The following is a 23,973-nucleotide window of genomic DNA, read 5'->3' as shown; positions in this document are numbered from 1 at the left end:
AAGAGATTGATGGGTGAGTTCTAAATACTTTCTGGCCTCTCCTGCACCCTGTCGTATCACGCTGAAACGTTTCTCTTCCTGACTCTCCCAGATACTATAGAATTAACTGAGCCTATATTTCACAGCCCTGCTCCAGCTTAATTACCCTGTATGTACCCCGGGCTCTGTATAACTACTTAAGCAGCACTCAGAAGGTACTAGACTTACACCTTATAGGGGAAGAGCTGAATTAAAGCAAATGGCAACGAAAACAGTAACCTTAATTAAAGGGAGTAAAAAGCAAACTCCCCTATCTACCCCGGTGAGGGAAAAGTCCCCTGAGGGCAGGCAAACGGGAGATAAGGCAGCCCCAACCCTGCAAGACCAGGAAGTAACAATGGACTCCCTACAAGAGACAATATTGAAGATGGGGGAAAGTGTCGCCAAAGGCCTGGAGGGAGTAAAGAATGAAATGCGTGAAGTAAGAAAAAATATGGGAAAAATTGAGGAACGTATAGGAGTAATACAAACAGCGCTGCTGAAAAATGAGCAGGAAATTCAAAATGTTAAGGGGAGAACGGAAATAGTGGAAAAAAGGATAGACAAAGTGGAGGACAATCTGGAATCTATAAACTCAAGCCTGGAGGAGGCCATCCTCCAGCTAGAATTAGAGCGATCAGCATATTATTTAAGACTACAAAACGTGGAGGAAGCAAAAGATGAAAACCTCCGGGAGCTGATTGGAGAAATCCTGGGATTAGTCCTCGGCAGGCCGAAAAAAGAGGTTATTAATGATCTGGACGAAGCCTATAGAGTCAATACAGGCTTCGCGAGACGCCACCGGCTTCCGAGGGAGATCCATGTGAGGGTGTTGAGAAGACAGCTGAGAGAGGACATTCTAAGTACAATAAGAGGGGACTCTCTAACATACAAAGGTAAAGAAATTCTCATCTTAAAACAGACTCCACGGAGAGTCAGAGAGAAGAGAAGGAAATACAACTTCCTCTCCACACGTTTAAACAGAGACAGAATTCAGTTCAGATGGCTCCTTCCAGAAGGAATGTTGATAACATGGAGGGAAAAGAAATACCGAATAGATACCTTGGCGAAAGCTCAAGAATTCCAGGAACTTTTACTAGCAGACGATGAGAGATTTAATAAAGAAGGACTTTTAAGACAGGGGGACACTATAATTGAAACTCAACCAGAGGGGCGGGGGCCAGGAGAGGCCAGAGAACGAGAGAGATATGGCAGAGAAGATTCGAGAGCAAGGTCACCCATCGAGACTCGATCCAAAGGTGCCCTCAAAGCGAATAACGTGTAAGGGAATTGAAGAATGGGAAACGAATGTACTATCAGCTAATGTAAATGGTCTTAACATAACTTCCAAAAGAAAACGAGTACTGTTGGATCTAGTGAAACAAAAGTTAGATGTAATCTGTCTTCAGGAAACCCACATTAAAGAAAAATACAATAACCTGTTGGTCTGTCCAAAACTAGGTAAAACATTCTGCTCGTCAGCACAAACCAGAAAAAGAGGAATTGTGATGTATATAAAAGAATGGTTGAACCCCAAATTAATATATGCAGACAAAGGTGGTAGGGTATTAATGGTGGAGATAATTAATGGTGGGAAATAATTTTTACTAGTTGGAATCTATGCCCCAAATCAAAAACAAGAGAGATTTTATATTAATCTATATAAGAGGATAAATGAAATAGAGTGGCAAAATATATGTATTCTAGGGGATTTCAACGCTATAGCAGATGGTAAGATGGACTATAAGGGTACCCACAAGAAAAGCACAAGAAGGAAACTACCGTCTGCCTATGTAAATATGGTGAAGGATTTAGATCTTTATGATGTCTGGCGAGCAATGAATGACAAGATGCAACACTACACGTTTTACTCCCATCCACATAATTCATGGTCCCGTATCGACATGGTTTGGTCAAACTCGGAGCTACTCATGGATACTGTAAATATTGAAATAATAACCAACAAGTGGGCCGATCATCACCCAGTCTTATGGCAATGGAAAGGGAAGGCAAGGATAAAAGCTAGGTGGACATTAAACCAGAACATACTACAAGAGAAACAATTTGTACAACAAATAGAAAAGGAACTGGGCTACTTCTTTAAAGAAAACGGTAAAGAGCAGACCTCAATACAAAATGTTTGGGACACGATGAAGGCAGTTGTGAGGGGAATTTCCATAGCCTATATAATAAGAAGAAACAAAATGCACAGGGAAAAACTTAATACACTGAACAAAGAACTAAGAGAGACGGAACTGCTGACCCAGAAAGAGCCAGAAAATAGTAGACACAGGGAAAAAGGAGAGTTAATTAAACACCAAATAAATTTGATCTCCCAAGAGGAAATAGCACAAAACATTAAGAAAATGAAGCAGAATTATTTTGAACATGCAAATAAAACTGGGAGATGGTTGGCCCACAAAATAAGAAAGGAGAAGGTCAAAAGAATTATTAAACAACTGTATGACGAGGAGGGGAATCTGAAACAAGAAATAGGAGAAAAGAAAAAGATAGTACAGAACTATTATAGGAAACTATATAAACAAGACGAAATTAATGAACAGGACATTAGAAAATACCTTATAAAGCAGAAGCTTCCAGTCTTGTCGGAGGAGATGAGAGAGATGCTCGATAAAGAAATCACACAAGAAGAACTGAAAAAGGCCATTCAAAAACAAAAAAACAATAAAACACCTGGGCCGGATGGGCTCCCGTCGGAAATATATAAAAAACTTCAAAATACCATAGAAGACAAATTATTAGAACTATGTAATGATACATTGCAAAATGGTAGGGTCCCAAAATCATGGGGGGAAGCCTACATTACCCTAATACCAAAGGAAGAGGCGGACAGTAGCAAGGTCCAAAATTATAGACCCATATCCCTGTTAAATGCAGATTACAAAATCTTTGTATCAATATTGGCGGAAAGACTAAAAATAATATTAAATCAGAGTATCCATTCGGATCAAAACGGCTTTCTCCCAAAAAGACATATTAGAAACAATACAAGAATAATAATTGATACCCTGGAATTCTATCAAACAAGATCCGAGAAACAACTCGCATTAATCTTTGTCGACGCTCAGAAAGCCTTTGATAACCTAGATTGGAACTTTCTAACCACTCAACTAAAAATGATGAAATTTGGCGATAAATTTATTAGGATTATAGAATCTATATATTCACGGCAATCTGCAAATATTATAGTCAATGGGGAACTAACGGAGAGGATACAAATTGGAAAGGGTGTTAGACAAGGGTGCCCGCTCTCCCCACTACTATTTATTACGTCTCTAGAGGTCCTTTTAAATCGGATAAGATCAAATCAGGAAATTAGGGGCCTGACCATAAAAAAAGAACAATATAAAGTACAGGCCTTCGCGGATGACATGGTCTTTATCGTGGAAGACCCCTTACTTTCAGGACCGAATTTGATGAAGGACATTGAGAACTTTGGGTGTGTGGCCGGTTTAAAAATAAACAAGGAAAAAACAAAAATGATTATAAAAAATTTCCCCAAAAACCAGATTGGAGAACTAGAGGAAACAATGGAATTAAAGGTAACTAAAAAAATTAAGTATTTAGGGATCTGGCTGTCTGCGAAGTGCTCTTCCATAAAAGAAGACAACTATGATAAGTTGTTACAGAATACCCAAAAGGACTTAAAAACCTGGTCAAAACTACAACTATCACTGATGGGAAGAGTCGCAGTAATTAAAATGAATGTTCTCCCAAAAATCCTCTACCTATTTCAAACGGCACCGGTTAAGCTAGGGGAAAAATTTTATAATGATTTGGACAAAATGATTCGTAACTTTATATGGAATGGTAAAAAGCCCAGAATAAAATATATGCACCTGCAGGATAAAAGAACTCAAGGGGGAATGGGATTACCGGAATGGAAAACATATCATCAAGCAGCAACAACTATGTGGATAAAAGAATGGGTAATGTTAGCTAATAAAAGAATCTTAACAATAGAGGGCCACGACCTGCAATACGGGTGGCACAACTACTTATGGTGCGAGGGAAATAAAATCCACAATTATTTTAGTAGTTACCATTTAAGGGGGGTATTGATTAAGGACTGGCTCGAAATTAGAAGGAGATACTATACGCAACTACCTAAATGGATATCTCCGACGGAAGCCCTGATATACCCGAATTTGATAAACTTGGATAAAATTGTTACCTACCAACAGTTGCTAGACGACCAAAACAAACTAAACCCCAGGGAAAATTTGGCTGATAAGGGAATAAACATCGATTGGTGGCCATATCTTCAAATTCAAAACAAACATAAATTCGATCTAGCACAACCTGGCTTCCAGAACAAGAACCAGGAATTAGATAAAATTTTAATTGGACCAGATGAGAAATTAATTTCAAAAATATACAACTGCTTACTGATTCGAAAAACGGAAGCAGAAAGAGTAAAAGAAGTCATGGTAACCTGGGCCCAAAACATCGGCCACTCAATAGATCTAGACGACTGGGAAAGAGTCTGGGAATGGAATCTAAAATTGACAAAGTCGACGGCCTATAAAGAAAATATATATAAAATGTTCTATCGCTGGCATCTTCCACCGACAAGACTGGCGAAAATGTCTTCAAAAGTTTCAGCCATATGCTGGAAATGTAAAACGGTGCTGGGCACGTACTACCATATGTGGTGGACGTGTCCGGTAGCCAAAGCATATTGGAAGCAAATACTAGGATGGCTGAATGGAATCCTGTCAATTAAACTATGCTTTAAGCCGGAAACTTTCTTATTAGGAATAATAGATCAAAAAATTTGCAAATCTGACCAATACCTCCTAGTCCATATTCTGACAGCGTCAAGGATTGTTTACGCACAGTGCTGGAAGAGTGAAAATGCCCCTACCAACACTATGGTGATGAATAAAATTTTAGAACTAGCAGAAATGAACAGACTGACGATGCGAATTAATGACAAAGAAGACACAGACTTTTATACAGTCTGGGAGAAGCTATACAAATGGCTTGATGAGTCAGTGAAGACCTAGACATAAAAAGAGATAGCTAACTAACCTATCACGATTAAACCAATAACTCAAATGAACAATATACAACAACTGAGAGATAAACGAAAGGAGAAATGTATCAGGGGCGAGAACCCACTGTCGAGCAATTTTGTCACGCTACAATGCTGGGAAAACTTTAAAAAGCTGATAGGAAATTCGCTATAATTACCTGCATGAAATTAGTGATCAAACTTCATTTTAGATGAGGCGAGAAGACGTATAATCCTTGCCTCTTCAAGCAAGGAAAGGGAAAGAGAACCAGATTGTCCTCAGCAGAGGAAAATACGCAAATGTAACAAAGGTTAGAAGGGAGGGAAGGAGGATAGTAGGGAAGTCTGGATGGAGAGGAGAAAGGAGAAGAATAGGAAAGGCAGAAGAAGGGGGGAAGAAAGAGGAGGAAGAGAAAGAAGAGAAGGGAAAGAAGGTGGGAAGAAAGAAGGAGAGAAGAAAGAGAAGAAACTGGGGGAGGAAGGAGGGAGGGAAGAAGAGAGGGTAGTAAAGAGGGAAAGAGGGAGGGAAAGAAAGAGAGAAGGTGAGTTGAAAGGAAGGAGGGAAGGAGGGAGGAAAGGAGGGAGATTAAGAGAAAAGGAAGGAGGAGGGAAAGAGGCAGGGAAGGAGGGAAGGTATGTGTGAAGGAGGGGGGGAGCGAGGGAGGGAAAGGAGGGGGAAGGAAAGGAGAAAAGAAAGGAGGGAAGGCAGGGGAGAAGGAAGTAAGGGGGGAGGGAAGAAAAGAGGGAGGGAAAGATACCTAACCTTTGATGTTTATAATGATTTGATAGTATGGGAATATCTCGAAATGTAGTTGTATTGTTTTGTTACAAGTTATGGATGTTGTATTTTCTTTTTACCAATAAAATCTATAAAAAAAAAAAAAATAAAATAAAATAAAAATGGCATTATGAGTCATAGCAATGTTTGATAGTCAAAAGCAAAACCATTTAAGAAGGGAAGTAATAAAAATGCTTTATGCATTGTAAATTAATCTTCCTAAAAAATAATGAAATATTTCAACCAGTAAATGCAAAGCATGGGCATTTTAAAAGATTTGTATAACTGGTCTGGTCAACAGTCTTAAGATTCACTTCATGTGGTAATTTTGAAACCATGAATCAAACTGTGGGAAACTGATTTTCCTAGAACAGCTACAATTCCCACTATCCCTTATAAACCAATCATAGTAACTGTATTCACATGTTAAGTTTGAGTCAAAGTCTGAAAGATATAGATTCTTCATTATTGATACAGTAATGACCTCTATTATGCATTATGCTTCCATATTTTGCCTATGCATCCTTTGCACATGATGTAAGATTAAAGAAACAGTTGGAAAAAAAAACATAGTTTCTTTAATAAAGATGTGGGTGGAAAGCCTAATAAAGTAATTAAAACAAACCAAGAACAAGCTATTTGAATATCTTGATAATTTTTCATAAGTTGCATGAGATTTTAGCTTGTTTTTAGCAAAAGCAGCTTTCATTTTTTTCACCTGACATAAAATCAGAGCGTAGATATAGGGAAGGAAATTTGCAATGCAACCTTGAGCCTTGATATAGTATGATAAGGATGTTTTTAAATCATGATTGAGTTGATTATTTTGAATGAGGCCTGCTTAAATATTGAGTGAGCTGATTGCAAGAGTAACTAAAATTAAGAGAAAACTTTCCTTGGACTGCTTTTATATTAATCCATAAAGTCATTAATAATACACAATTTTGCTTCTCTAAGTAATTTTTACCTTACTGTTAAACAATGCAAATTTTGACATTGTGATGGCATAATGTGACGGTATTATAATTGGTATTGTAGGAAGATCTTCGAGTTGATGGCCGTGGCTGTGAAGATTATAGATGTATAGAAGTGGAAACAGATGTGACATCTAATACAAGTGGATCTGCTAGAGTAAAACTTGTAAGTATGTCTAACATATTCTACCCTGCCATTATATTCACTGATTTTATTTGAAGAAGGAATCTTTCTCTTTATGAAATCAGCACATAATTCATTACTTAAGAATTCTAGTATAGGATTCTAGACTTAAGTTAAAAATTAATACATGGCTCTTCTAGGTCAGAATGTACTTGGTATGAAAATGCATGAAATATTATTTTCAATTACCAAATTGTGTTTATGCTAATTGGCAAGCAGAAGAAATTGCTACAAGAATAACCTAGACCTTATTTATAAATGTGCTCTGAATTTGCTCCCAATAAAGCAAGACTTACTTCAAGATAGCTGTATATGTTTTTGTGGACAAATGCTGAAAGGGGCAAAGAGCAAGCATTATACGTCTCTGAACATGAAGTGGAATATAAATATAATAATTAACATTGTTGCACAGCTAAATGAGTATTGTTTTCTGCTCAGTTTTTTTCCCTTAAGCAGAAAATAATACCCTAATCAAGGAATTATCAAGAAGAAAATCACAGTTCCATCAACAATGGCAGGGTGCTAGTGTATATAAACAGGGAGCAAGCTTCACACTCACTAGCATTGATAAAGCTATCTATTTTAGTAATGTCTACAAATGAATAATCAAGGTCCTCAGGGAGCACCAAGGATTCTACAGTTAAACCCAGAGCCACCAAACCAAACCACCAAAACAATCAAATAGTTTTGGAACCATTTGGAGAGCACTGGGTGTCTATTTTTTGTTGTATGGATCATGGAAATATCTAAATATTTAATAGCTATCCAAATAGATAAGATATTGACATCAATTAGTTTTACAAGTTTACCTAATACTGTATTTTTTTGTTTTATTTATTTATATATATATGTGTGTATGTAATGAATGTATGCATGTATGTATGCATGCATGTGTGTATGTATGTATATAAAATACAGTGCAAAAGTTTTTATTATCTTTTTAATCTTTTTAGTTTCTAACCTGTGTTTCTGTTTGCCACTCGTAAAACAAATCCTATGTTAAAAAGTATTATGTTTCTTTCTTTTCTTTTAAATGTTAATCTAGCCATCACATTTTCCACTGTAGGGATCTCTTCATTTTTTCATTGTTATACAAACACAATTCTTGCTACCGTTAACATATGTAAAATTAAGTATGTATTCCCCTTATTATATTATTCTGGAAATATACCCAACAAAAATATTTCTGGTTTCAAATCTATCTGTGGCTTTATCATTTTTTCTAACCAAGTATGTATTTTAGTCCAGTATTTTCTTTTTGCTTTTGGTGTGTCCACCACATATGATAATATGAACCTAGTATCTGATTACACTCCCAACATTTACCTGATAGATTTTCAAACACCTTTGCTAGTCTCTCTAGTGGTAAATGCCATCTATAAAACATTTTGTATAATTTTCTTTATATTCTGTTGACATTGTTAGGTTACCATTTCTATTCCACAGTTTCTGCCATTTGTCTAGTTCTATTGAATAACCAAATTTTTTAGCCTATATTATTGTTTCTTTCACTTGTTGTTGTTTTATACTCAGTAGATAGTTATGCATTTTTAAAATTATTTTTCTCCATAGTGAGGGGGGAGGAGTATCCAGAATGGGTTGACCTTGTCCTCTCATGATTGGATGAGTCAGATAAGCTCTTTGGCAATGCCCCCTGGCCAACAGATATTCCCCATATTTGACTCATCCACTCACTGGAAAGGTTGCATCACTCTGGACCTCCAGTAATTTACAAAGGATTAAGGAAAATAAACTTGGACCCCACGAATCCTGCCTCCCTACATCGCACACAGCCTCCTCCTGCAAGGACTGGACTGCCACAAGCCCCCTGGGGCGGCACGCTGCCCTGGCCACTGAGCGAGACGGAGTCACTCAGTGAGGACCTTTGCCGGGCAAGCAGCAGGACAGGGCACCTCCTTCCTAGAGGCAAGCCGTTGCCACAGAGGCTTCTCAGGAGCAGGAGCGCTCCTCCACTCCCCTCAGGGGTTGAGCCATGAACCGCGGGTTGTTAAAACGCCCTGGAAAGCCTGCGCTGGCAGCTATCACCAGTGAACAAGGTGAGAGCCGGAGAGGCTCAGAAAGAGCTGCGGGAGGCAGGGGGAGGCGAGAGAGACAGCCTCCAGTGGCATGGCACCCTGCAAAGCACAAGCCATCTCCATGTGCTCCAGCAAAGAGGAGCCTTTTGAATTTGGAACCGGGGGCCATCTTGAAACCACGTGGTCCAAGATGGCGGCCCCCAGCAGCTCAGAGGAGGCCGGCAGGAGCCCAGCTCTCAGCCCTCCAGCAACACCACCACCGGAGGCTCTGAGGAGCCCTTAAAAAGGTGAGAAACCATCGCAGAGGCATTAGCCAAGGGGGGGGCAGCAAAGGGCCAAAAGGAGGCTTATCAAGGAGGTTAAAGAGGCAGGCGGTGGATCAATCCCCCCCCCTCCAAACCTACCTCCTAGATGAATCACAGAGGCAGTTGCCACAAGGCTTGCAGCAGGAAGACACCCCCCCAACCTGAGAACTCCTCCCCTGGGGGGAGGATCCCCTTCGGCTTGTCCCCCGGTGTTACAGCAACCTTGCCTCACGATGTATGCAAGCCCATTTCTGTCCCTTTTCTGACTGCCAAGTAACAGGAGAAGGCTCCCCCCTTAAGAACACTCTCCTTTAAGTAGGAGAAAGAGGCGGGGGTGAGAAGGCTCTCAGAAGGAGACCACAGTTAACGGCCAGCAGCTCTTAGTAGCACAAGCTGTGTTTTTTGTTGCTAATTCTTGAGGGCGGGGCTATGGTATTTGCCCCGCAGAGCCATTTGGCAAGAAGGGGGAGGAGAGGCCCCACGTGGCCCAAGATGGCAGCCCCCTGCAGCCTGGAAAAACACAAGCAGAGGGGGGAGCAGTAATCAGCCCGGCTGCTAAAGGCTGCAGCTCTCAATGGAGGTACAGAAGAGCCTCCAATCAGGTTAGAGGTTACCCCTGAAGGCCTTCCAAGGGTGGGGGCGACTAGGCAAAGAGCAAAATACAATGCAATACAATACTATGCAATATAATAGCAGAGTGGGAAGGGACCTTGCAGGTCTTCTAGCCCCACCCCCTGCCTAGGCAGGAAATCCTATACCATTTCAGACAAAGGGCTACCAAACATCTTCTTAAAAACTTCCACTGCTGGGGCATTCACAACTTCTGGAGGCAAGGTGTTCCACTGATTAATTGTTCTAAGTGTCAGGAAATTTCTCCTCAGTTCTAAGTTGCTTCTCTCCTTGATTAGTTTCCACCCATTGCTTCTTGTTCTGCACTGAAGTGCCTTGGAGGATAGTCGGGCTGCCTCTTCTCTGTGGCAACCCCAGAGATATTGGAACTCTGCTATCATGTCTCCCCTAGTGCTTCCTTTCAGTAGACCTACCCAGTTCCTGCAACCATTCTTCATAGGCTTTAGCCTCCAGTCCCCTCTTCTTGGCACTCTCCCTAGAGTCTCCACATCCTTTCTACAGCATGGTGACCAAACTGAATGCAGAATTCCAAATGTGGCCTTACCAAGGCCTTATAAAGTGGGATTAACACTTCATGGGAGCTTGATTCTATTCCTCTGTTTATGCAGCCAAAAACTGAGTTGGTCTTTCTGGCAGCTGTTGCACACTGCTGGCTCATATTTAAAGGGTTGTCCACTAGGACTTCAAGATCCCCTTCACAGTTACTACTGTGGAGCAAGGTATTCTGTACCTGTGCATTTCGTTTTCGTTGCCTAAAGGTAGAACCTTACTTCATTGAATCTCATTTTCTTAGACAGTGCCCAATGTTCAAATGTATCAAGATCCTTCTGTATCTTTAGCCTGTATTCTGGAGTGGTGGCTATTCCTGCCAGCTTGGGGTCATTTGCAAATCTGATGAGTCCCCCCACTGAGCAGCATTTAACAAACAGAGAGCTAACTGTCATTCTGGCTCCTTCTTATGACCGCTTGAGATAACAGCAGTACTTAAAGAAACAGTACTACTATCATGGCATATATATTGCTAACCCAACTGTTAGCTTACACACCTAACACCCTCATCCAAAGCACTGATGAAGATGTTGAAGAGTATTGGCCCCAACACAGCCTTGGGGTACTCCACTGCATTCTTCCCTCCATGAAGAGGCAGTTCCATCGAGGAGTACAGGTGTGTGTGGTTGGTCAACCAGTTACAAAGCCATCTGGTGTGACAATGTCTAACCCACATTCTTCTACTTTATCTAGTAGTAGGTTATGGTCTACCTTATCAGGACTTGCTGAAGTCCAAGTAACTATATCGATGGCATTCCTATGGTCCATTAATGTTGTCACTGTATCTAAGAAGGCAATATTTGAGAGACCGCCTTCTGCCAATCACCTCCCTGCGTCCCATCAGATCGCATAGAGTTGGCCTCCTCCGTATTCCATCCGCCAGTCAGTGCCGACTGGCGACTACTCGGAGGAGAGCCTTCTCTGTTGCGGCTCCGACACTATGGAACAATCTCCCCGTGGAGATTCGTACCCTCACCACCGTCCAGGCCTTCCGCACAGCCCTCAAGAACTGGCTAGCCCGTCAGGCCTGGGGATAATCTTATTTTTGCCCCTCCCGAATGTTGAGTGAATGTTGAGTTTTACTGTCTAATTTACTTTGTGCACATTTCTTTTTGGTATTGTCCTACACCCCCCTTCCTTTTTTGATTGTAAGCCGCCCTGAGTCCCCTCAGGGAAAAGGGCGGCCTATAAATAAATAAATCTACAAAATCTACAAATATGGCTAGTCTGGCATGATCTGTTTTTGACAAACCCATGTTGGCTTTGGGCTCTTGATCTGTTTTTCTCCCTTTCTGAAGAGGGGAACCACATCAGCAATCATATAATAGTTCTCCGGTACTCCAGGTTCTCTGAAAGATATAGTTCAATTGTTTGGAGTTCCTTCAGATCCCTGGGGTGTAACCTATCCGGTCCTGGGAATTGGACTTTGGCTAGGGTAGGCAGGTGCTCACTTACCATTTCTTTCCTATCTCATCTTGGGTTCCTAATCTGATTTTTGGGGTGCTGTTCTTGATAGGTTGAACTGTTTTATCCCTTTGGGTAAGGAAGATGCTAAACATGAGTTAAATAGTTCTGCCTTACCCCTGCTGCTTGTCACTTTCTGGCCACTTTCTCCCAGCAAGGGACCAGTCGTTTCCTTAATCTTTCTTGTTTTTAACATGTGGGAAGATGCCCGCTTTTGTATTTTATTTTATATTATTATTATTATTATTATTATTATTATTATACAATTGTATCACAGCGGCCAGTTGTTTCGCCGGATTTGGCATTGGTTACTAGTCGGGCCCCACCCAGGAGTCTAGGACGTTGTAATGTATTTTCGTAATATGCGTGCAGATCCAAGCAGTGCGGCTTTTTGCATTTGACTGATGGTGATTTTGTCAATTTTAAACTGTTTTAAATGTAATTCCAGTGCTTTTGGAATAGCACCCAGTGTGCCAATTACCACTGGAATTACCACTGCTGATTTGTGCCATAGTCATTATTATTATACAATTGTATCACAGCGGCCAGTTGTTTCGCCGGATTTGGCATTGGTTACTAGTCGGGCCCCACCCAGTCGTTGTTGTTGTTGTTGTTGTTGTTGTTATTATTATTATTATTATTATTATTATTATACAATTGTATCACAGCGGCCAGTTGTTTCACTGGATTTGGCATTGGTTACTAGTCGGGCCCCACCCAGGGGCCTAGGACGTCGTAACGTATTTTCGTAATATGCGTGCAGATCCAAGCAGTGCGGCTTTTTGCATTTGACTGATGGTATTGTATGGGTTGGCGGTTTTTTTTTTTACGGGACCAGATGCCAACCTGACCCCAACCCTCCTCCTTTCTCATCCGGGCTTGGGACCGGCAACGGCGGAGTTTATTATTATTATTATTATTATTGTTGTTGTTGTTGTTGTTGTACAATTGTATCACAGCGGCCAGTTGTTTCGCCGGATTTGGCATTGGTTACTAGTCGGGCCCCACCCAGGGGCCTAGGACGTCGTAACGTATTTTCGTAATATGCGTGCAGATCCAAGCAGTGCGGCTTTTTGCATTTGACTGATGGTGATTTTGTCAATTTTTAACTGTTTTAAATGTAATTCCAGTGCTTTTGGAATAGCACCCAGTGTGCCAATTACCACTGGAATTACCACTGCTGGTTTGTGCCATAGTCGTTGAATTTCGATTTTTAAGTCCTGGTATCTTGCGATTTTTTCATGTTCCTTCTCGGCGACCCTGCTATCACCTGGTATTGCGATGTCTATGATTGTGACCTTATTTTTCTCAACCAGTGTGATGTCTGGTGTATTATGCGCCAGTATTTTGTCCGTTTGTATACGGAAATCCCACAAGATCTTGACCATCTGATTTTCGGTGACTTTTTCAGGCTGATGTTCCCACCAGTTTGTTGCTGTTTTAATATTATAATTTTTGCACAAATTCCAATGCATCATCTGTGCTATTGAATTGTGCCGTAATTTATAATCAGTCTGCGCGATTATTTTACAGCAGCTGAGTATGTGATCAACAGTTTCAACAGCTTCTTTGCAAAGTCTGCATTTGGCATCATCAGAGGATTTTTCGATTTTAGCCTTTGTGCGGAATAGCTTGTTCTTGCGCAGCCAGGATTAGTGACTCTGTTTCTTTCTTTAATGTACCTGTTGTTAACCATAACCAAGTTTGTTCACTGTCCACTTTATCTTTTATTTTTTTCCAGAAATTGCCCATGCAGTGCTTTGTTCTGTCAACTCTCCATTCTTGATTTTATCACATCTTTTCTGTATTCTTGTTTCATCTGTTGGGCCTTCAGTAGATTTTTGTTCTTTACTTCGATTAATAGATGTTCTTGACTTTCTTTTAAATAATCAGCCAGTGCATGTTTTTCTTCTTCAACTGTTTACTTCACTTGTAATAATCCTCTGCCATCTGATTTTCGGGACAGATATAGTCTATCAGTATCACCACGTGGATGTAAACTGTAGTGCATTGTCATTAGTTTCCTGGTTTTTCGGTCCAAAATGTCCAAATCAGCTTGTGTCCAGTTAACTATACCAGCTGTGTATCTTATAACTGGTATTGCCCAGGTATTTATGGCCTTGATTGTATTTCCACCATTCAATTTAGATTTCAAAATTTTCCTAACTCTATTGGGTACTCTTGCCTGACAATAGTTTTTACTTCTCCATGCTTGATGTTATCCAACTGCAGAATGCCTAAATATTTGTAGGCTTCATTTTCATTGCATTTAATTAGTTGGCCATTGGGCATTTCAATTCCCTCACATGCAGTGATTTTGCCCCTTTTATGGATACAGTGGCGCATTTTTCCATGCAAAACTGCATTGAAATATCGGTGCTGAATATTTGGACTGTGTTTGTCAATGATTGGATTTCTATTTCTGACTTTCCATAGAGTTTCAAATCATCCATATATATTAAATGTGAATTTTTTTTCAGCTTCTTTGGCTGTTTGGGAGCCTAATTTGTTTTTTGTTTTTTAAGATTACTGATAGTGGGATCATTGCGATGATGAAGAGAAGAGGTGAAAGTGAATCACCCTGGAAAATTCCTCGCTTAGATCTCATTCCCTACTGCCAACTTAGTTCTCCATTGTTTCATCGCCTTTTCAGTAAAGGATGTAATATTTTTGCTAATGCCAGTTGTTTGTAAGCATTTTATGATCCAACTATGTGGCAGTGAGTCAAATGCCTTTTTGTAATCAATCCAGACCATATTCAAGTTCGTTTTTCTGTTCTTACAATTTTCTAATATCATTTTATCAATTAGGAGCTGATCTTTTGTGCCCCTGCTCCTTCTTTTGTTGCCTTTTTGCTCTACAGGCAAGATGTTGTTTGTTTCCAAATAATCCATCATGTTATCTGCAATAATGCCTGTGAGTAATTTGAAGGTTGTTGGGCAAGCATGTTATTGGTCTGTAGTTTTCTGGTGTTGTTCCTTTAGTTGCATCTTTCTGAATCAAGTATGTTTTTCCAGTTGTCAACTATTCATCAATTTGGCCCTTTTGTAAAAATTCATTCAGTTGCCTGGCCAATATTGCATGTAAACTGGTCAGATATTTGAGCCAGAAACCATGTAATTGGTCCTTTCCAGGTGATGTCCAATTCTTTACCTTTTTTACTCGATTTTTGACCATCTCAGTTGTTATTTCTAATACTTGCACTTGTTGCCAATGCTTTTCTCAAAGTCATGTATCCACTTTGCTTCCTTGTTGTAGTCCTTTGCATTTTCCCACAATTCCTTCCAGAATTCAACTGTGGCCTGCTTTTCTGGTTTTTCACTTTTGGTGTCACCATTGACATTAAGACTTTGATAAAAACGCCGTTGGTCAGATCGAAATTGCTGATTTTGTTTATATTGGATGATTCGTGCCTCATATCTTTCGATTTTTCTAGCTGTTGCTGTTATCTGCTGTTTTACAATCTCTACAGCTTCATTGATGTTTCTTGTATCCAATCTATATCTTCTGATTAGCCGATCTATCATTTTGTTGTTTTTAAGCTGTTGCTCATGCATGTTCTTTAAGTTACTAGCATCTGCCCTTAATTTGTTGACTTTTTGTTCTAATCGGATTTTCCACTTTGGCTTTGATGTTTTTTCTGTTGTGTGACTAGGTACTTTGATTTTAGTGCCTAGTTCATTAGTGACTATTATAGCTGCGCTGTACATTAACTGGTTCATTTCCAAGATGGATCCCAATTCAATTGTTGAAAACACTGCATTAACCATTTTCATGATAGGGGCCAAAATTTTCTTAGGCACAGTTTTTAGTGATGGTAAACGTTGCCTTTCCTCATTAAGCAGAAAATGCTCCATGATCTTATCCTTCAATTCTTTTTGTTTTTGAGTTAGTTCATCAGTTGGTTCAGTGATAACTGGTTCTAGTGGTGGTGGTGTTATTTCCTTCCTGAGAGCTTCTTCTTGGAGTTCTACTATAATGTCTTTAGTTGTGTCTTGAATATCAGTTATTTCCGCTTGTGATATTGGTTTTTTTGGTTTTGCAATTTGCCTGAATTTCCTGAAGTTCAACTTCACTAAACACTTTATTCCGTATAATAAATTGCCTTTGATCTGCTAGCCGTTGTTCACTAATATTTGAATCTGGATATTGTTGTTTCCATAATTCATACATTCGCTTTAAATAACCTCTTTTTTCTGGCTCTGAATTGTAGTAACAGGCCATTATGGCACGGTTTTCATCTGCACTATATTTTTGTTGTCTTGTTGGGTGGTCCACTTGTAGCCCACTTGTCGACAGATGTCCAGGGACCCCATCATCCGCCGCGGCCCTTGTTAACCCGCCCGACAACCGATGCGGTATAAAATTTTTATTCGTTTCTTTCACCATATTGTATGGGGTGGCGGTTTTTTTTAATGAAGCCAGGTTGCCAACCTGACCCCAACCCTCCTCCTTTCTCATCCAGGCTTGGGACTGGCAACGGCGTATTATTATTATTGTTGTTGTTGTTATCATTATTATTATTATTATTATTATTATTATTATTATTATTATTATTTTACCTTTGCGGCAGGCTTTTCTTTATTGTGAGCCTTAGCTTCCCTCATTTCATCTTTACACGCACTCTAGTGGCTGACCATTGAACTCCGTCTGTGTTTACATTCAGAATATCTCTGCACTAATCCTAGCCATAGAATCATAGCACCCTTATGGCCGGGGGGAAAAGGGTCAGACAGGCCAGTCCCCATGCCAGAGCCCACCACAAACTCAAAATGGGATGTCCAACTATGAGAAATCGCAGAAGCACCTCAGATAGCCTATGATCTTAGACAGCATTCGCTGAGGGCAGAACATATAGCAGGGGTGGAGAACATCAGAGCCGACTGGCTCAGCCAGATCGAGGTGGACAATTTGGAGCAGAAGCTGCAGCCAGCAATCTTCAAGGACCAGGCGGAGTGCATCGGACGGCCAGAGGTCAACTTATTCGCCACGGCCCTCAACGCTCAGCTCCCGAAGTTCCCCAGGTACCAGACATGGGGGGCAGAAGGGATGGACGCTCTGCGAAGCACCTGTCCCAGGGGTCGTCAGTATGCCTTTCCGCCCTTACCCCTAATCCCCAGGGTCATATGGAAAATCCTTCGGAAGGGGGCGGAAGGGATTCTGTTGGCACCTCACTGGCCCCGGAGGCCGTGGTTTGCAGATCTCCAATTGCTTTCAGGGGAGAGGCCCTGGAGAATCCCCCAGGAGGGGATATCCCTTAACCAGGGGTCGCTGGAGCACCCAGACCCTCAATGGCTCCAGCTGACCGCTTAGCTCTTGAGCGGAGCATCCTGGGGAAAGACCTCTCCCCCCCCCCAGGGTGATGCAGACTATCCAGACTGCCCGCACACCCTCCACAGAGCGTATCTATGGCTCCATGTGGTGGGCCTTTGCCTCATGGTGTAACTCCCTGGAGTACAATCCTATCCAGGCCTCAGTGTCTCAGATTCTGGACTTCCTCCAGGCAGGCTGGGACAGAGGGTTAGCTCCTAACACGATTAGGAGACAGGTTTCAGCCATCTTGTCAGTTCTCCTGCGTGGCAGGAGCCAGAGCTTGACTCACCATCCTATGGTCAGGCAATTCCTCAAGGGGGCTTCCAACTCCAAACCACACACGGTGTTCAGGTACCCTTCCTGGGACTTACACATGGTAGGGGACGCTTCAACAGCGCTCCATTTGAGCCTTTACGAACAGTTTCCCTTAAGTTCCTGACTCTTATGGTGGCCTTTCTGGTGGCCATCACCTCCGCCAGGCGGATATACGAACTGCATGCTCTGTTCACCAGGGAGGATCTCTGTGTCTTCCACCAAGACAGGGTGGGGTTACAACTGGATCCATCCTTCATCCCCAGGGTGGGCCCCTGCTTCCATTGAGACCAGAAACTGATTTGCCCAACTCCTGTCCAGACCCTTCTCACCCATTGGAGAAGAAGTGGCAGACTCCGGGCATAAGGAGGGCTCTGAGGATTTACCGCAGGAGAACCAGGCCAAACAGGAAATCCGAAACTTTATTTGTCTCCTTCCAACCAGGTCCTGGGTAATGAGGTGACTTCCACCACAATAGGCAGGTGGTGGCGAACCTGCATTGCCATTGCATACCAATCACAGGGCTTACAGACACCAATCATATCACAGCTCACTCCACGCGGAGCGCAGCCACAGACAGTTCACAGGGTGGGGCCCATGCCTCAACTGGCATGAGGGGGGGACATGGGGCCTCAGGGATCTCCCTCCCTAGGGACATGCAGGCTTTGGTACGTTCCATTCTGGATACTCCTCCCCCATCACTATGGAGAAAGGGCGTTGGTACTTACCTGATATGCCTCTTCTCATAGTGGGGGGAAGAGTATCCAGTCCCTCCCTGACTATGTTTGTACGACTAAGTGTTATGTTCATTGTTTTATGAAGTTATATAAATATTGATGTCGAAGACGATAAAGCTAAGAACTGAATTAAGAGTCTGGAGTGAATGGTGCAACGAGTCAGATAGAGCTCTTTGTCAAATATGGGGAATATCCGCTGGCCCGGGGGCGTTGCCCAAAGAGCTTATCTGACTCATCCAATCATGAGAGGACAAGGTCAACCCATTCTGGATACTCCTCCCCCCACTATGAGAAGAGGCGTATCAGATAAGTACCGCCCTTTTTATCTGTCCCTAGTAATATCTGATTTAGTTCTGTTGGTTCTTTATAAAAATCATACATTCTTGCATCTTTCTCATGTCTTGATTGTGTTTGCACATATGGCCACCATGCTAAATCAATCCCTTGATTGGTCAATTCTTGTTTAAATTCCCCTTTGTCATTCGAGATGACATTATATCTTATATTTTTTTCCATATTAATCACATTGGATGTATCAGTGCCTCCATCATGGAGAGCTGACTGGTATTTTCATATAATGTCTTTCTTTGATTTTCCCCCATACTAACAACAATGCATTTCTAACAAAATGTCTTTGAAAGTATCCATGTATTTTATTTTTACCATACCAGAGAAAAGCATGTCACCCTAATTGGAGATCATGTCCCTCCAAATTTAATAATCTTTTATGTCTCATATTTACTCATTCTTTCATCAAGGCAAGTGCAGAGGCCTGGTAACATAACTCCCAATTTGGCAATCCAACCCCCCCTTTATGTTTGATATATTATAGTAGTTTCAATCTCATTCTTGTTTTTTTCCCTTGCCAAATATATTTTAATATCATTATATTTAGTTCTTCAAAGATTTTTTTTCTAATTTTATCAGAATTGTTTGAAATAAGAATAACAGTCTCAGCAAGATATTCATTTTTATTGTAGCTATTCTTCCTATTCTTCCTATCATCGATAACTGCAGGTTTTTCCATTTCTTCATCTAATTTGATTTGTTGTAGCATTTTCATATAATTATCTTCTTTAATAGTTGCACAACTTGCTATTAACTGAATTCCTAAGTATCTAGCTTTCTTAACTATCTGAATAACTATCTTCTCCACCAGCTTTTTTTATTGTTTCTCTGTAACATTTTTTACTCATATTTTAGTTTTCTCTTTATTCATTTTCAATCCTGCAACTTTACCATATTCTGCTATCATTTTATTAACTTGGATCCAGTTTCTTGTGGTTCTTCTAAGATAAATACTAGGTCATCTGCAGTTTATATTTTTCTGTTTTAATTTCCATTCCTTTTATTTCTGGATCTTGTCTGATGTTTCTGTTTAATACTTAATATAAATCGTAAGGGGACAAGGGACATCCTTGTCTCGTGCCTTTCCTTATGTTAAAGTTCTCTGTCATTTCCCCATTGACCATTACTTTTGCAGTTTGTTTAGAATATATTGCCTTAATCATGTTGATAAATTTCTCACCCAAATCCATATATTTTAATTGTAGTAACATAAATTGCCAATTTGCATTATCAGATGATTTCTGTGCATCTAAAAAAATCAACGGCATTTGTTTTTCGGAATGTAAACATCTTCAGGATGATTCTCATATTATTTTTAATCTGCCTTTTAGGTCAAAATCCATTCTGGTCTAGTATAAATTCATTCAAAAATCTTTTAAATCTCTCTGCAATTATTGAAGCATATATTTTGTGATATGCATTTAATAGTAATATTGGCCTGTAATTTTTTTTCTGTGTTCTGTCTGATTCTTCTTTCGGTATTAGAGTTATATTTGCTTCCATCCACATGTTTGGTGTTTTGACTTCTAACATTGGCAAACCTAAAATATCTTGTAAGTGTTTATAAAGTTCTGCTGATAATCCATCTAGTTCTGATGTTTTGTTTTGTTTTGTTTTTGTCCCATATTGCCACTTTTAATTCCATTATCATTATCTTTTCATGTAACATACCCTTCACTGTTTCAGGCACTTTGGGTAGTTCAGCTTTTTCCAAATATTGTTTTATTTTTTCTTCTGCCACCTTCTCTTGATTGTATAATTTTTCATAGTAATTCTGAATTATTTTCTTTTTGATTTCATTTTGGTAGTGAAGGATTCCCTTTTCATGTAACAAACTATCAATTTCTTCTATTTTAGTTTATATGCTAACCATCTTCCAGGTTTATTGGCATTTTCAAAGTAGTTTTGTTTTGCTAGTTTAATTTTTTGTGTTAGTTCTTCTGTTTCCATTAAGTTAAGTTTGTCTTTTATTAGTTCCATTTGTTTTTTTTAAATTCTTTTTCCGGTTCTTTCTGTAATTCTATTTCAAGTCTTTTATGTTCTTCTGCTAATCTCTTTTGTGTTTGCATCTTTTTCTTGTTCTTTTTTGCTGTGTAGATTATGACTACTCACCAAATATATGCTTTTGCTGTATCCCATATGTTTTGTAGTTAAGTCTCTTTGTTTCTATTCTCTTTTAAAAAGAAATCCATTTCTTTTTCTATTGTTTGTATAAATTCTTTATCTTTTAGTATAGCTTGATTCATCCATCTCAATTTTTCCTTTGTCCTTTTCATTTTATTTTTATTGGGTTATGATCTGCCCATACATTTGTTTTAATTTCTATCTCTTGTACATTTGCTCTTAATTCCAGTGTCATTCATATCAGATATGGATCATTCTTGACCATGATTGATGTCTATCTAATGCTGTATTTAAGTTGGTTGGTTATCTGAGGGAATTTAAAACATTTAAAACTGTATTTTTATTTTCAGAGTTCATGTTTAAGGAGAATTGCTGGATAATGCTATTCATGTGGAAATATAAGTTTGTAAGAACTTAAATAACTTGGAAAACCTATCTATCTCTGTTATAACAGGGACACACAGACATCCTGGTTGGAGTCAAGGCAGAAATGGGAACACCAAAGCTGGAGAAACCAAATGAAGGCTGCTTGGAATTCTTTGTTGATTGGTTAGTTTAAGTATTCACAGTGGAGGCTTGTATTTGATTATCAAATATTTAAAATGATTTTGCCAGGTAAAAGTCATCTTGAGAGCCAGTTACATATGGTGGTTAAGCTAGTTATGTATGGGGTTAAGCATCATGTTATCTACAGATCATGAGTTCTAGTCCCATCTTTGGCCTGAAGCCAGATGGATGATTTTGGCCAGTCATTGTCTCTCAGTTCTTACAAGAAGGCAATGGCAAACCATTTCCAAAATCTTACCAAAGGCAAATCTTGTCAGCACCAAGTGAAGGCACACATACACAAAAAGTCACATTAGTGATAGAATGCCTTGTTTTTATACAGAAAGAAAATAAGGATTCAGAAGTGCCCTGAAAAGCATCCAGGTTAATTTGAATTGTATTCCAGTTACTCATTTTGCAAATAAATATGTATTTGCTTGAAAAACTCAAATGTATCATTAGATACATTCAGCAAGCTAATATAATAGGTTTTTCTTTTCTTTCTTTCCATTATTTTTCTTATCTTTGCTCAGGACCAGGATAGTCCCTGGAATTGTATGGCTATCTCGTTATTTTACACTGAGCTGTGTATAAAAAGGTTAGAGAAACTGATTTTTTTCTCCCTCAAAGCTCAGAAGATAATAATAAAGACTGAGACAGATCTCTAATAATCAGGGTGAGAGAGTTAATAGTTAAGATTAGTTATATATTATACCAATTCTTAATTGAAATTGTTTGCAAATTGATTGTTCCAAATCTGTTTCTTTGAACGTAGATGAGTTTTGTGTACATAAGATATACATCACAATTTATAACAAGTTTTCTTTGATCTTTTATTTTTCAAAAAAAATATTGTTATAGTTAAATGCATATCTTCTTGGTTCTTTCCCAAAATGTGTTAAAGATCTGAACAGATTAAACATTGTGAAAACAATTCCCTCTATTTCTAGAAGATTTGATTTAAGAAATAAACTATTCCTGAAGGCAGGGAAGAAAAACAGAAATTTCCAGGGATGGATCACATAATTGTATATACATCTTCCAAGGATGAATCAGGGTAGAATACACATATAAAATATCAATTCATAATTTTAAACAAAACTAGTTAACTATATAATTCATTAATAATGCTAAAAATCAGATTATTTCAATCTAGTATCAAACCTGAGTGTGGTATTAAAATATTGTTGGTCAATTTAGTAGATTATCTGCCAGAGGAACAAAGGGACCTATGTGTGTCGATTCTTCTGAACTTCTCAGGGGCTTTTACTATTATTTGGTTGCAGAGAGTTGAATTCCCTCAATAGCAGAAGTAAAATAGAAGTCCTATTCGTACATGTAGGATTGATTGCAAAAACTACATTGCTCTAATTCCCTCTCTAACATTTATATCGTAAAGATTACCGAATTCTCTGTAAGAATAAGAATTCTCTATTCCCCATCCTTTAAAAATTGACACAAAGTCCTAAGAAAAGATAGCTTTAGCTAAAGAGTTACCTAGTTCTATTACTCGTCATTTGGGTGAAGTATGATATTATACAGTAGTAGTAGCAGAAAACCATTGTCATTTCTGAGATGATGATTCCTATGTATATTGCACAGGCATCTGCTACTTATGCTTGTAGCTCAATTTCACTGTCAAAATTTTAAATAGTTTGACTAGAGGAGTGATGGCTTAGCTTTTCCGGACTGAGGGCCCAAAGCACAAGTGTGAGTGTGTGAATGCACGTATGCACGCCCGAACCCCCAAAATGCAATGCGTGTGCCCCACCCCCACCCCATGCATGTGCGTGCAGCTCCCCTGCACATGCCCCACCCCCATGCATGCACAACAGAAACCTGAAGACCAACTGGCTGGTGGTAGGCACATGAACATGTGTAGCGGAGCTGAACTGGTGCAATGGCTCGCATGCCATCAGAGTGGGTGTTGCATGCCACCTCTGGCACGCATGCCATAGGCATCACGGGATTAGAGTATGTGTCAAGAGTTTTTTGTTTGCAGCAGCACATCCAGCAAGCACACAAGTAAATGAACTTCAGCAGGATTCAGTTATATTATAAGAAATTTATTTATATACAATACCAAATAGCAGGATTCAGCATACAATATCAGGAACACAGAAGCAATATTCATAGAAGCAAGTCATTACAGAGTAGAGAGATACAGAGGCTTACATTGTACAGAAGGCTGAGCAAAGTTACAGAGGCCTAACCAACTCTTCTATACAATTTAGCAAGTCTAAACCACACCCAGACTCCAAACTGTCTCTTAAGGCCCCATAAAAACAAATCAGAGATGGGTTCCGGATCCCATTGCAACAGGTATGGTGCAATGGGGCTGGGTGTCCACCATATGCACACGGATGCATACTCACTGCCCACAACGCTCCACCTGCTCTGTGGAGCATCACACAGGGGCCATATGCTCTGTGCATGGAAGCGCCGATTGGCACAAATACAGGTAAGGACGGCAGGTGGGCCCTCCGGAGCACCGTACCGGAACAGTACCTGGTGCTCCCAGCAGGCACCGGTACGCCTGTACCGGGGTGTACCAGTCATATCCCACCACTGAAACAAATACTATGTTTCACTATTCAAAGAGTCCCCATTGGCTGAC

General features: G+C 39.9%; 1 protein-coding gene across 1 annotated transcript in view; it reads left to right on the top strand.

Moving 5' to 3' along the window:
• EXOSC7 (exosome component 7) overlaps window positions 1-23,973 on the top strand; it is a 68,941-nt gene that overhangs the window by 22,589 nt on the left and 22,379 nt on the right. Inside the window, exons 2-3 of the mRNA XM_032235107.1 lie at window positions 6,873-6,974; window positions 21,265-21,359. Of these exons, the coding sequence (XP_032090998.1) occupies window positions 6,873-6,974; window positions 21,265-21,359 (197 nt within the window). The remainder of the gene's footprint in view (window positions 1-6,872; window positions 6,975-21,264; window positions 21,360-23,973) is intronic.

The sequence above is a fragment of the Thamnophis elegans genome, chromosome Z (genome assembly GCF_009769535.1).
Source record: "Thamnophis elegans isolate rThaEle1 chromosome Z, rThaEle1.pri, whole genome shotgun sequence".
NCBI classification, from domain to species: domain Eukaryota; kingdom Metazoa; phylum Chordata; class Lepidosauria; order Squamata; family Colubridae; genus Thamnophis; species Thamnophis elegans.
The sequence above is the reverse complement of the archived record's forward strand: the minus strand, read 5'-3'. Positions and strand labels throughout refer to the sequence as shown.